Raw genomic sequence first — 13,730 nt, 5'->3', positions numbered from 1 at the left:
ATAGCAAGAGACCTTCACATGACTCGAATGCGTTCGTTCTTACAGGTCTGATCTCTCTTCACCTCTGAAAACTGTCTCCATCTAGCGGCTTCCCCCCCTGCACATCAGTGCTGAATGTGTGAATCGATAACCTGAGACGTGAAAATACCAGCAAAGCTTTTCTCTTAGTCTCTCAGCTCAGCGTTCAGCACTTCACTGAATTCCAGCCAAACTTTGATTAATAATAATTCACATAATGCCACTGCATAACTTTTCACAGTGCGCAAAATAGGACGTTCATTTAATTTAGCTACAACAGGACAATATACCGAAAATAAACACTTTACCGTAACACTTCCTAAGATACATTATGCACCATTCACACAGGCTGTGTTACATTCATATGTGTTAACCGATGCCTGTAGCACGTGACACGCCTCCAATGCGCCGTGAGCAGAAACAACTTGGGCTCCACCGCAGACTCACAGTTCTTCGTCGGTAGCGGATGAAGCAACTTCCAGCGAATCATTTGTTGCAAGTTCACTTTTTGCTTGGGTCGCATTCAGACCTTGCGAAACAGATCTAGGGTCAATTGGATTACATTTAAAAGAAGCAGATAGGAAAGTGCCATTTTCTGCTTTTGAAACATCGAACGCGCTCTCGCCAGGGTGGTCTTGTCTTCGTATGACACGACCACTGTGGCAGGTTTCTTCAGGAGGGTCAGTGTCAAACACAGAAGTCGTGGACTATAAAAACGATGCCATTTGACAACGTGAATCATCTACTTGACTTCTAAACTTGTTGCATATGCTCCAGAAAACCTCCGAGTGCGCGTTTCGGATACCTATTTGTGCGTAACGACGGAAGAGCTATTCAAATTGGACTATTACTGATGATCTTTGTGTAAAAACCTACATTTTTTTGCATCAAAATCCATTTATGAGGAGGTAAGTTGTTTCTCTTGCACTTAAGCAATATATTACACTGTAAAAAATAGATGCGCTGCATCTTTAGCCATTTGTGTTTGACCGAAAAGCCTTTTTTTACGCATGTATATTACATAGCCTACACCACAATTTCTACGGTCACTGTAATTCCTCCTTGCCATTCGAATGCTTTGATCTTGATAAATAACATGACTCACTGTGCAGTGTTCTTCTGCACGTGAGCATTGATTGAAGCATTCATTGAAGTTCGAACATCCAGTGATTGCGCTTTGTGTCTCTCCAGATGTTCTATCTGCGCGCGGCGGATTTGTGAGCGCAAAACCTGCTTCAGTCGCACCGGGTCGCGCACATTGGGTCAGCATGGCAGCCGGAGTCGCCGCGTGGCTACCGTTCGCGCGCGCCGCGGCCATAGGATGGATGCCCGTGGCGAGCGCCCCGATGCCGCCGCCTCCACGGGAGAAGAGGCGAGGTCAGGACGGTTTGATCATCTTGAACGTCAGCGGCACTAGGTTTCAAACTTGGCGGAATACTTTGGAGAGGTACCCCGACACCTTACTGGGAAGCACAGAGCGCGATTTCTTTTTCCACGAGGAGACCAACGAGTACTTTTTCGACCGCGACCCGGACATTTTTAGGCACATTCTCAACTTCTACAGAACCGGGAAGCTGCACTACCCTCGCCACGAGTGCATCTCCGCCTATGACGAGGAGCTGGCCTTCTTCGGCATCATTCCTGAGATAATAGGGGACTGCTGTTATGAGGAGTACAAAGATCGCAGGAGGGAAAACGCGGAGAGGATTCAAGACGATGAGGAGAACGAAAACAGCAAAGATATGGTGCTCCCGGAAATGTCGTTCCGCGAGACCATGTGGCGCGCGTTTGAGAACCCGCACACCAGCACCATGGCGCTGGTGTTTTATTACGTCACAGGCTTTTTCATCGCCGTCTCCGTTATGGCCAACGTGGTGGAGACGGTCCCGTGCGGCAGCGGGCCAAACCGGGCGAAGGAGGTCTCGTGCGGAGAGCGCTACGCCCTCGCATTCTTCTGTTTGGATACGGCCTGCGTTATGATCTTCACCGTCGAGTACCTGCTGCGTCTGATCGCCGCGCCCAGCAGGTACAAGTTCGTCAAAAGCGTCATGAGCATCATTGACGTGGTGGCCATCATGCCTTACTACATCGGCCTGGTCATGACGGACAACGAGGACGTGAGCGGGGCCTTCGTTACCCTTAGGGTCTTCAGGGTCTTTCGGATTTTCAAATTTTCGCGGCACTCCGCGGGACTGCGCATACTGGGGTACACGCTCAAGAGCTGCGCGTCAGAGCTGGGCTTCCTGCTCTTCTCTCTCACCATGGCCATCATCATCTTCGCCACCGTTATGTTCTACGCAGAGAAGGGCTCCTCCGCCAGCAAGTTCACCAGCATTCCGGCGGCGTTCTGGTACACCATCGTCACCATGACAACGCTGGGGTGAGTCCATGTTGTTGTGCTGCGCAAACTTACTGAATGAGCTTGCGCGTATGATCTGCTGTCAGGACTGCTTCAAAGCAGCCCTTTTACTCCAACGCGTCCTGAAAAGTTGAGAGCTTGCGGAGATGGAATACATCAAGGGCAGGGGGAGATCAATAAAAGTGATATAAATCAAAGAAATAGACTCCCCCTCTCTCTCCTCTCTCACATTTCTCTCCCTTTCTCTGTCTGGCTATCCATGACTGTCTCATCGCTTGAAAAGACAAAACCTATCAAAGCTATTTAATATTGAAACTTTATTTTTCTGCAATATTTGGTTCAAATGCACTCACATCCTTGTATGTAATAAAAACTCAAATAAAAAAATATTTTTATAATAATAATAAAAACAAAACAAAAAACGAAACAAAACTTGGAACGTATATTTTATATATTCTGTGTTGCTGTTTTTGAAAATGTTATAATATAAAAATATATATTATAGTTTATTTTATTAATAAAATATTTATAATAATTAAAGAAATTTTCAACAAAATGTGTTTCACTTGACTACACTGAGTATAATGTTTAAAGCATTGCCTGTGTAGTTCATACATCCTTTGGTTGACTGTATGACTGTCAGTAACAATGCTTTTAAATTTTTATCTGAGAATTTCAGGATTATGATTTCAGAGCTATTTCTTTCTTATACCTCTGAATTTTAATCACAGAAGTGTGCTTGTGTAATTTGCACCTCACCAGAGTCAGACTGAGCACAGACTATTCCTTCCTATCTCAAAGCACCTTTGGCACAATGTTGTAATTTTCACACAGTCAGTGAACACACAGAGAGACAAGGCTGATTCATGTGACGTTAAGAACTGAAGGCGATTACAATAATGCATTCCCTATTGATGTGTTATTCATTCATTAATCCCATCACTCGAGACCTCAGCATGTCTTCTCCAAACCTCCCACCTGCACAGAGCGGGCACTCTCCATGGTTCTGAATCTGCCTGCCGCATGTTGCAGTCACCCCATGGCCGCACTCTGCATTGCTGGCGGGACGAAATGGTCCTGCGTCACACTCAAGGGGATTAATCAAGCCCCATGCTCCAGTACACATCCCGCTCTTTGATCGGCACGCCTTTGAAGTGCATTACTCTGAGTGTGTCATAACTTGCTCTGTGAGTGTCAATCTGACGCCTGCGCCTGGCTGATATGAAGCACATTTCAGTAGTAAATGTGTTTGGGAGACATTTGGTTTTGGAGTTTTGAGTTTCAAATAGTTTTTTTTTTTATGCTGTAGTTCAACAATGTGTGGCTCACACCATCTGCCTGATTCTTTTTATATGTGACTTCAAGTCTGAATATGGTCTTTAACCTACTGAATGTGCCTAATGTTGTCTTTGACACAAGAAATGTCATGAAGATGCCATGAACCTTTAATAAGAAAATTAGGTTGTCAGAGCTGTGGCACAACGCAGTGCATGTTCTTGTGATATATAAAGAGTTTTGGCTCACACAGTTCCAATCATCCCCATTCCCCTTCTGCTTTCTTGTCAGGTTTGCATTGTCCTATAAAGAAAATATGAGGTTTGGAGACAGCAGGAGCGAAAGAGGAATTTTTTTTTTTTGCTGTGTGAGTGAGAGAAAGAGAGTTTTGTTTGAGAGCATATCATCACATCTTATTGTGTGCAATTTGTGTCCTGCCGATTCTTGCCTGTCAAATCGGATGACATCAATGAGAAAATTAAATTACGGGCAAACGCTCAGCACCGGCTTGATGTTGGGAGCGCTGTGTGTGTGTCTGTATGTTAGGGAGAGATGATGACTTGTCGGAGCCAGCTGGTTATGAGCTATGTCTTCCAAACAGACCCACAGCTGCAGGGCTTCAGTGATGCAGCCCATATACTCATCTCCTCTCTCTGCAGGCAGGCATGCTGTTCTTCATTTCAGATTTTATTGCATTGCCTCAGTGAGCCCATCAAGAGGAGCATGTGGGGGGCAGTCGCTACAGCAGTGATCTGACCTGGTAAAGTCAAGTTCACCCTGTGATAAGCAAAAGCCAAAACTTGGGATGTGAAATCGGGCTGTGTGTTGAGACCATTTCATGTTTGGTTGGCTACATTTTGATCTAAAAAAAGTTTCACATTGTGGATGTCACACAGTTTAACTTTAAGAGACAGTTGTGTTAGGGGGAACCTCGCCTGTTAGGTTTGAGATCTCATTGTCCTTTACTTGTCAAGTTCATCCATTACCCCCTTGTCATGTCTGAAATCTCATTCCTTTCCTATTTCTCCTTAAACACACTTGAGTGAGTGGCTAGTCCAGGCATCGCTAAACGACTTTGCCTGCTCTGATTGAACAAGAGTCTGGCTCTCTAAATGTATGCATCACTTTTTAATGCCTCATTTCCCAGACTGAATGACAGGAATGGATCTGTGGCTCAGAGAGCAATGGGAGGAATTTACACGAGGTGGCTGTTTTAGATTACTTGAACCTGGTGTTTGGTTTGGATTACTAGTAGTGAAGCCCTTGTGATGTTCCAACACCAAAGAGCTATTGAAGTTTGAGAACATTTTGCCTATCAGCAAGGTTTTGCGGAGATAAAAGCTAGCATTAAAGTGAGAGAAAGTTATGGTTGCTGGATTATACTTAAACCTCAGGCGCCTTCAATCTGTCTGCATGAGAATGATAGAGAATTGTAATTATCCGTAAAGATATCCTCTATCATGCAGAACTGTGTAAGATACCTGAATGCTTCAACCAGTTTTAGCCCTAATAGTTACTGGTATATGCACCAGGGAGTGCTGCTCATCTCTGTCTCTTTTTTTATCCGGATGAAGTGGCTTCTTTTATCTCTTGCTCTGCTTAAAGGATACATATATCTTTTCTGCCTGGTGGTGTAAGATATGCCGGTTATCTCCCAATTGGCATAATATCATGATGCTGAAAACAAAAATGGATGTTCTTTTAAACATGGCTCAGAAGTTCCAGAGCGATTTATTCCACAATATGTCACAAAGTTTCCCCAAGAATTTTAACTAAAGTACAGTACTGACCATGCCATATCTTTAGACCAGGGTTGTTCAGTTCTGGAGGACCACTTTCCTTCAGAGTTTAGCTCTGATACACCTGCCTGAAAGTTTTTAGTGTCCCTAAATACTTTGATTTGTCTGGTTCATGAGTGTTTAATTGGCGCTGCAAGTAAACACTGCTGGAATCCGGCCCTATAAAACCCTGAACAAATCCATCATTCACTCCCATTTGCTTGTAATCTGGCATCAACGTTCAGCCCTCACAGAGTCCTGCTCTTCCCAAATGGGAATGTGTGGAGCGTAGAGGTAGGAGGCAAGGGATGGGATGTGACTTTGGTTCACAACACGATTCTCCTCTTTAATGGACTCATTGTAGGATTTTGCCCAGCTCAATTAAATCAGCAGCATTTTAATTGGCTTATGCACTGTCAAATGGGATCTATTAAGTGAGCAGCTGTCAGAGCTGAAGACATGCAGATATGAGCAGGAGGGAGAGAGAAAAAGGTAAAGGGGGTAAATACATCAGCTTTAAAGCTCTTGGGTACAATGAGAATGTCTTGTAAATGAAATGCCCCCATGATCCTCTACTATACCCATCATTCTTTTCACTGAAATGCACTTCTCTCAGTTCATTCTCCAATCCTTTTTCATCCTTTCACACTGCTTCACCTTCTCCTGCGGGTTATGAAGGCACATAAAGAGTCCTACTGAGAGGTTGTAAAGAGATTGATGGAGTTAAATAGACAGTCTATTAAACTCTCAGAAGTCACCCTGCATCAGGGTCAGTTAAGGCCAGAGGTTTCAACGCCCACTTGCTGCGTATCCCCTGCCTGGGATATGCCACACAGGACAGGGATTTGCTGGATTAATCTTCGATATTCATTGTGGTCACCATGGGTTAAGCAATAGGCTTAATTTCTTCTAAGAGAAAAGATCAGAAGTCCATAGTGCATGCCCGAAGAGGCTTTAGTGTGTTTTTTTAACAGTGCAATCAGGGCAAAACGATGTTTTGTGCCAACAGGGTTGTAGTAAGGTCAGGGCTTGGTACAACATGTGAAAGGGACTCATTATTGTGTCTGAAAGAGCATTGCGGTGTGGGGTTACCCTCATTAGAGCACCTTTACCAGGCATTGCAAAGCAAGAGCACTGTCCCGGAGAAATGCACTGATGCAGGTTTATTATTGATGATCCCGGGCCACTCAAGTGTGTCCACATAAGACACAACTGCCCCTATGCTGGGCTGATTAAAGGGACTGTTCACCATAAAATTCTGTCATCATTTACACAAATCTGTAAAACCCCATGACTTTGAACAACCCCACTGAACCCCACTGACGCTGCACTGTATGGACAATTTGAAGACATTTCTCAAATGTCATATGGGTTTTTGAAGAAAATAAGTTCTATTTTAGGGTTAACGTTACCTTTTATCCCTTTAGGCAGGACTTGCTGTCTGAGATTGTGCATTTGTGCCACAGAAAAACCTCCTCTATTTTGTGGGCCCACAGTTTTACACATAGGTCTGGTCTGGTTTATGATTGCCACATTCCACCAAGGTAATAAGTATTTCACTTAATGGGTGTAGAGAAGAAAAAAAGAAGAGTGTTTTGAGCAAGATTCTTTTTCCACAGATGTACATGACATGTTTCATAGCCCAAATAGGAGCATGAGAGAAAAGCTGTATTTGAAAGATTTACACAGTGGCACTGCCACAGGGAAATAAAGAGCCTAGAATGAAGTAATTAAAGGCTCTTTGTCATGTGGAATAACCCCTGTGGTGTTGCTGTAGAGGCGCTAACTCTATTCATCCATCCATTTCATACTCGCGCTATTACTCCACACTGAGAGGCTAATTGGACTAGCGTCTCTCTTCCTAACTCTCATCCTATGTATTGCTTTTTTCCTACCAATCCTTTTTCTTCCTCACCCCTTCTTTTATTACACTTTTTTAGTCACTTCCTCTCTCTGTCTTTATTCTGGATCCATTTGCCTTCTCTGTGATGGTTCAAACACCATAAAAAATGTGTTGAAAGTGGAGCATGCAGTTCTCAGACGGCTGCCTTTAATCAGTTGAATGAAACGGACAGAGGGCTTTCTTCCTCCTCCTTTTCCAATTAAGTATGTGTTTTTTCATTTGGGTTTTTTAATTACTTGGCCTGTCTAGGAAAAAAAAAAACAGTGGTAGCTGTAATGATGCTGGCATTGGGAGTTTTAAGCACTTTAAATCTCTCATGCACACAAATCTTGGCACACATCAACACAGTGAAAATCAAAACACACCATTGTTCAGTGGCTGCTAGAAACTACGGAAATTGTGAGAGTGAGTGAAATTTAAATCTTGAAAAGCATCGTCTTTTTCCACATGATGATTAATCTGTTGATTGAAATGCTTGAATAAGGTCTACATTTAGACAAATTCACATCAAAGATAAAGGGGATTAGTAATCACTATAACTTTTATTGTCCATTCCTGATTCCAAGGGTTTTTTGTATTTATTTATTTAAGATGCTTTACCCTACTTTGTATTTTGAACTCCTGATTAAGGCTCTTTGCAACCCATAAAGGGTTAAAAATGATCTGTTCTTTCAGAAACAAAGTTAGGGTTAGGGTTAGGCTTTTAACCTTGTTTGAGATTGTTCATATTTTAAACTGTAACCCTTTGAGACCACAATTTAAGTTTATAATAGTACTTACTCTGCTTAAACTCTTTCTTTTGCTTAATCAAAGCACAAATTGGATAAAGAATACATCTGGCTATATAAAATAACAACTTTTGATCAAAAGCTCACTTTCAGGTCACTGTTCTGTCCCAGGCAATATACACACTTTAGCAGAATACACACATACACACACAGCCTTGATTCCCCACATTTGCTAGATCAACATCATTTTATTAATCTGTCAATCAGAAGTACAAACACAGAATTCTTCCCTTTTCCACAGCTCATCTCCTCTAATTCCACGCTCATTCCGTCTGTTATCTTTTTCAGGTCATGACTGATTTGACTTGTGTGCAATTAAGATTGTGGACTCTTGCTATTTCCAATTATTTTTGCCCATTGTGTTTCCTGTGCAAAGCTCTGGTCTGCGCTGGACTAATTGAATTAATGCATTCATCTGCGTAGTGTTTGCTTTTTCTCGATTCGATCTCACCCACACGCATTCTCTTGTATTTCTACACCAAATATCTGAGTAACTCTTTTAAATAAAATAATAAAAGAATTCACAAAGACACCCTGGTAAGTCTTGGATGAATGTGATGATTCGAACCTCTGTATTGAAGGACAATGAGTTGTCTGTGTTTTAGATGAAAATAATAATGAACTGATTCAAAAGGGAGCTGGAGTGTTTTGCTAAAGCTTGCTAATACCATACCTCTTGCTCATAAATAGCAGAAACAGAGTGAAGTAGGGAAGTGAATACAAATGTGGCCTTTCATATGGAGATCTCCTGTGGTAGATGGATGTGTCTTCATTACAGAGCCTCTGAATGGTGTTTAAAGACAGAAGGAGATATGGCCATCAGTCTGGAGTTGGCTTTTTGTCAGTGTGCATTGATTAAGCCTCACTAGGTACAGGAGAGATGACCTGCTAACATTGATCTGAACGCAGACTTTAACAGCTCGCAACATGCTCGTAGCATGCAGAAAGACACAAGAAAGACGAACTGAAAATCAATGAGCCTGCAGTATCCACACCTGTGTGTGTGTGTGTTTCTGAGTTCATTCCCTTTACACTGTTTATTGTGACCCATTTTCATAAAATCTTCTCATGCAATCTAACAAATTTAATAACTTTGTAGGATGAGATGATATATTGTAAATTATTAGATGTTAGAGGTGCTGTCTAATACTAAAAATGTTGTGCAGGGATGTTGGAGAAGGTTGCACAATAATAATTCAAGTAATTTTTTACCAATATTTTCACTGTTCCTACTGTAAAATACATTATATATATATATATATATTTTTTTTTTTACAATGCATTCTTATATTTTCCAGTTGATAGAGATATAATACAGTGTGTCAAAAGTTTGGAATAATTTAGATATATGTGTGTGTGTGTGTGTGTGTGTGTGTTTGAAAGGAATCTGTTACGGCTACCAAGGCTGCATTTATTTGATCGAAAATACAGTATGAAAAAAGTATTACTGTGATTATTATTACAACTGAAAATAAATATTTTCCATTTAAATATGCTTTAAAAATGAATTTATTCCTGTAATGGAATTTCCCTTTTTAGTACTGTAAAGCTGCTTTGACACAATCTGTATTGTAAAAAGCGCTATATAAATAATGGTGACTTGCCTTGACATTCAATGTAAATGTTTTTAACTCATTCTTGCTGATGCTTTTAAGACATATATTTTTACAAGTGATTTTTGTGTCAAAACCTCTCCAGTACAAAAAAGTGCAGTAAGAGCTATTAATTTAATGTTGAGTTTGAGATTCAGTCATAGAGATACTTGCCTTAAATGTTTAGGTTTTAAATGTTAATCTTTCATGCAAACTTGCAGCCTATTATTAACTTGTGCCATTTAAATACATGCATTGTCTTAATTGACCTTTTAATGCTGACTTGATCTTTTCTTGAATGTACAGCTGGATCAGGCTGAGCGTTGCTTGCCAGTTTGGAGTTTGTGTTTTTCATTTATTGTGTTATGTCATCAGCCAGTTATGTTCTTCCACTATGCAGATGCCGTAGAGTCCATTCTGAACAGATCACTTGCATTTGATTTTTCCTGTCAGTGTGAATCTGAAGCAGGCCGGCAGGGAGGCAGTTTGTTGGTCTTTGCGATTTGGACTCAAATGGAGTGAATCGGTGGGAGGATGCCATGTAACTGCTTCAAGTCAGGCAGAACACTAGGGAACACACTGATTTTATGGTTGGGATACAAACACTTGAATAGGCCATTACACAGCTTATGACACACCTGTCTCCCTTTTCCTTACCGTCGCCTTATTTTCCCCATTTATCTTCTGTTGTTCATTTTCTTTGCTTTAAGGCACAATCAATATTTCAGCTCAAATTGGAGCACTCTCAGATTGAAAAGTCAGCAGTGCTAATGCATAAATCCCAAACATTTCCCAATTTAGACTTTCTTGTCTGCCTTGAAGCAATGTTCTGGGTCCAATTTGAGAATCTGCCATGTTAGAATCTATAAAAACTGCGTTTACATTAATGCCAGGCAAGTCTAATCAGGAATTCCTACAGTTTAGATATTTGTATATTTATTCTTTCATTACAAGTGTGTTATTTGAGCTTTAAAGTTTCTAAATTGTTCTTTTAGCTGTGGCACAACAGTTATACGTGGATGAACATCTGATTTAGCCTTACTAGTGTAGTTCCTGTGGGTGTCTTATTTCTAGTATCCTTGCATATGTCATGGAAAGGTTGCCAGGTTGGCTGGTTTTACATGATCTTGACAGGAATAAAGTGTCATGTTTAAAGTTTTTTTTTTTGTACTCTTAAAATAGTGTGTATTATAGCTTTTTACCTGTGAAGCCCTATAGACGTCCACTGTAAGTACATTAATGCAAAGTGATTTTGTTGGCTTTTACAAAATTAGGGTTTGTTTTCAGTGGCGATGCTTAAACTGCAATAATTTACTTGTATTGAACCTGATTCATTCCTATTGAATAACCATAAAAAACATACTCAAAGAAGAATGTTTTATATCTTTCCCTGTAGATAATCTTATAAATAGGAAAGCGCACACAGGAATACTTCTCAGGTGACTGGGTTCAGAGAAACGTAAGCTCTATTGGTAAACTAACAAGTCTCATTACATTACAGCTCAGTGTCCTGTACTTTAAACACACCCTTCATCCTTTTGTAGTATAGATTAATGCCAAAGAAAGTATCATTTTAAGATATGTTCTGCTTAAAGAAAGTGCAATTATTTGATACATAGTTCCTCCCGATTTGAGATTGACCTTTCTGATAAATCACATGCTGCCTTAGAATGATGCATCGGAACAGCCAATGAAAGATGTGAATTATTCAACCAAAGTGTGTCTCTAGAAATTCAGTTAGTGAAGCATTTGATACGTCAGGTGTTATTTAAATTATTTTAAAAGTGCGAAGGCTTCAGATTGCTTTTTGGAATTGCTTATTTAAGTCCAATCTAGCAGGCCGTGTTATTTATTTAGCACCGGTACAATCTGTTGGACACTGTCGCCTAAAAATCAAGCTAAAATGTAATCCCGTTTTTGTGTATATTGAGAAATTAGTGAGTGAGTAGATGTTTGTAGCAGCCGTGGATATCTAGGTCATTGAATGTGACGCTCCCATCAACTGTTTCGGGTGTCTTGTACTGTAGTGTCGTCCTTCAGTGTAGGTAAGCCGGTGAAGATGGACAGGTGATGTCAATGTGGACAGAATGACTGTAATAAGAGAGCGATGGAGAGATAGGGAGGAGGGTGGTGTTAAGAGTGTTACATATCACTGTGACACATCATTGGAAACACAGAATCTATTAACCATCGACTGTCCTCTCTCTGCTTCTGTCGTTCCCCCGACACGCCGTAATCACTCCGCTTACATGCCAAATATACACACCTGCACTTACAGGAAATGTGCAGTAATGAACTGCCAGTCAAAAAGAGAGAGTGCGTGGTTGGACTGATGGCAAAGGTGGTCAAACTGCATTGAAACTTTGAATTATAGGATGTGTTTCCATTGGGCAACTCTTTCTAAATATGTGAAGACAGGTCGTGCTCTTTAATCCGAGATGGCGAGCGTACATGGGAAGCGTGGACTGCCGTCACGGCCTCATGTTTTAAACATCGCTACCATTCTCGTCACCGTCTGACATTCAGCAAACTCTTCGTCTGTCTGGCCTTGATAGTGTCTCCCGCCAGGACGATTGCTCCTGTAAGCTAATTATCACACACACACATGCACAAGAATAAATCAGCAAACTTTTCGAGTGCCATTCACTAGAGTGCTGTAATTAAACAGTGCATGTGCGTCTATGTAGTAAACATCAGCATACTCCACTGTGTAATTAGAAAGTTTGATGCTATCAACGTGAAAATCTCTGTTTTGGGTTTTATACTTCATTCCCAGATGCATCAGTCTTGATAATAAACGACATGCTGGATTAGGAAGCAATGTGTGCGTGCATCGCTTGAATTGAATCTGTTTTTTTATTTGCTGGCTAATGCATTATGCTCTCTTGCTGCTTTCAGCACTCACAATGTAGGGAACTAAATAGTAATAGTTCAATAGAGAGAGAGAGAGAGAGAGAGAGAGTCAATGCCGTGATCTGAGGGAACAGTACTTGTCTTTGATGCTCTTACTGGGAGCTCATCCAACCATTGGGGAAAAGCAGTCATATCTGTCTATTTCATATTTGACCAAACAATCTATATTTTATCATTATGTTCTCATTAACAGTGCTTAACCCATTAAAGATGTTGGGCTCCCTGGGACAAAGCAACAATTATAACTGTATATATTTGTTTGTTTTTCATTTAAAGAGTATAATCCTTAAAGTTTTTAGTACATTTTTTAAAAATAAGATTGTGTATTTATTTAATTATAATAATACTCTTTAATATTATTAATTAATATTATTATTAGATTTGATTTAAATGATAATAATAATAATCATAAATTAGAAATTGATATAAATATGCAATATCCAATGAGCAAGAGTGTTTCCAAATCAGCCTGATCTTGACTGTGTGACACTGCTTTTGTACAACAATTCATTAAGTTACTACTGAGTTACTTTTAGATTACATTTTACACAAAACATTACCAGTTACTTTGTTTTTGCGCAGTTATTGAAAACTCTTCCAAAGAAATCCACAGCGGAACTGTCTCCCATGTTTTTGAGCAAATCATTTTAAGTGATGATTTAGTAATTCACTTATAAAGGCACTTGTTTAATTTGTGTTTTCAAACAATTTGGTGGACTGAATGGTTCAATGACTCACTCAAAGAAAATTGTTACTTGTTTTATTCTCTAATGATTTTTTAAATAAATCATTTGAATTGATGATTTAGTAATTCACTCATAAATGCACTTGTTTAATTTGTGATCTAATCAGCATTTTCAAGCAAATTGGTGGAGTGAATGGTTCAATGACTCAAAAAACTCGTTTCATTCACTAATGAATCAAAATATTTGAACAAATCTGTTGAATGGATGATTCAACAACTCAATAAAAAAGGCACCTACTGGCTTATCAATGTAACCTATGGAAAAAGAATGATTCAGCAATATAAAATAACATTCTAGACTTTAAACCAGTTATCTCAGGCTGCCTGGTGACAGATGAAAAAAACATCACCTACAGCTC

At 40.2% G+C, this 13,730-nt stretch overlaps 1 protein-coding gene across 2 annotated transcripts in view; it reads left to right on the top strand.

The window, feature by feature from the left end:
* The first annotated feature begins 448 nt into the window (after window positions 1-448).
* LOC127956715 (potassium voltage-gated channel subfamily D member 2-like) overlaps window positions 449-13,730 on the top strand; it is a 121,372-nt gene continuing 108,090 nt past the window's right edge. For both annotated transcript variants that reach the window (XM_052554884.1, XM_052554883.1), the window contains exons 1-2: window positions 449-926; window positions 1,210-2,398. In XM_052554884.1, coding sequence (XP_052410844.1) covers window positions 1,287-2,398 — 1,112 coding nt within the window. In that variant the 5' untranslated portion in view covers window positions 449-926; window positions 1,210-1,286. The remainder of the gene's footprint in view (window positions 927-1,209; window positions 2,399-13,730) is intronic.

The sequence above is a fragment of the Carassius gibelio genome, chromosome B4 (assembly GCF_023724105.1).
Source record: "Carassius gibelio isolate Cgi1373 ecotype wild population from Czech Republic chromosome B4, carGib1.2-hapl.c, whole genome shotgun sequence".
NCBI classification, from domain to species: Eukaryota; Metazoa; Chordata; class Actinopteri; order Cypriniformes; family Cyprinidae; genus Carassius; species Carassius gibelio.
Note: the sequence above shows the minus strand (reverse complement) of the source record. Positions and strands in the feature narration are given on the sequence as shown.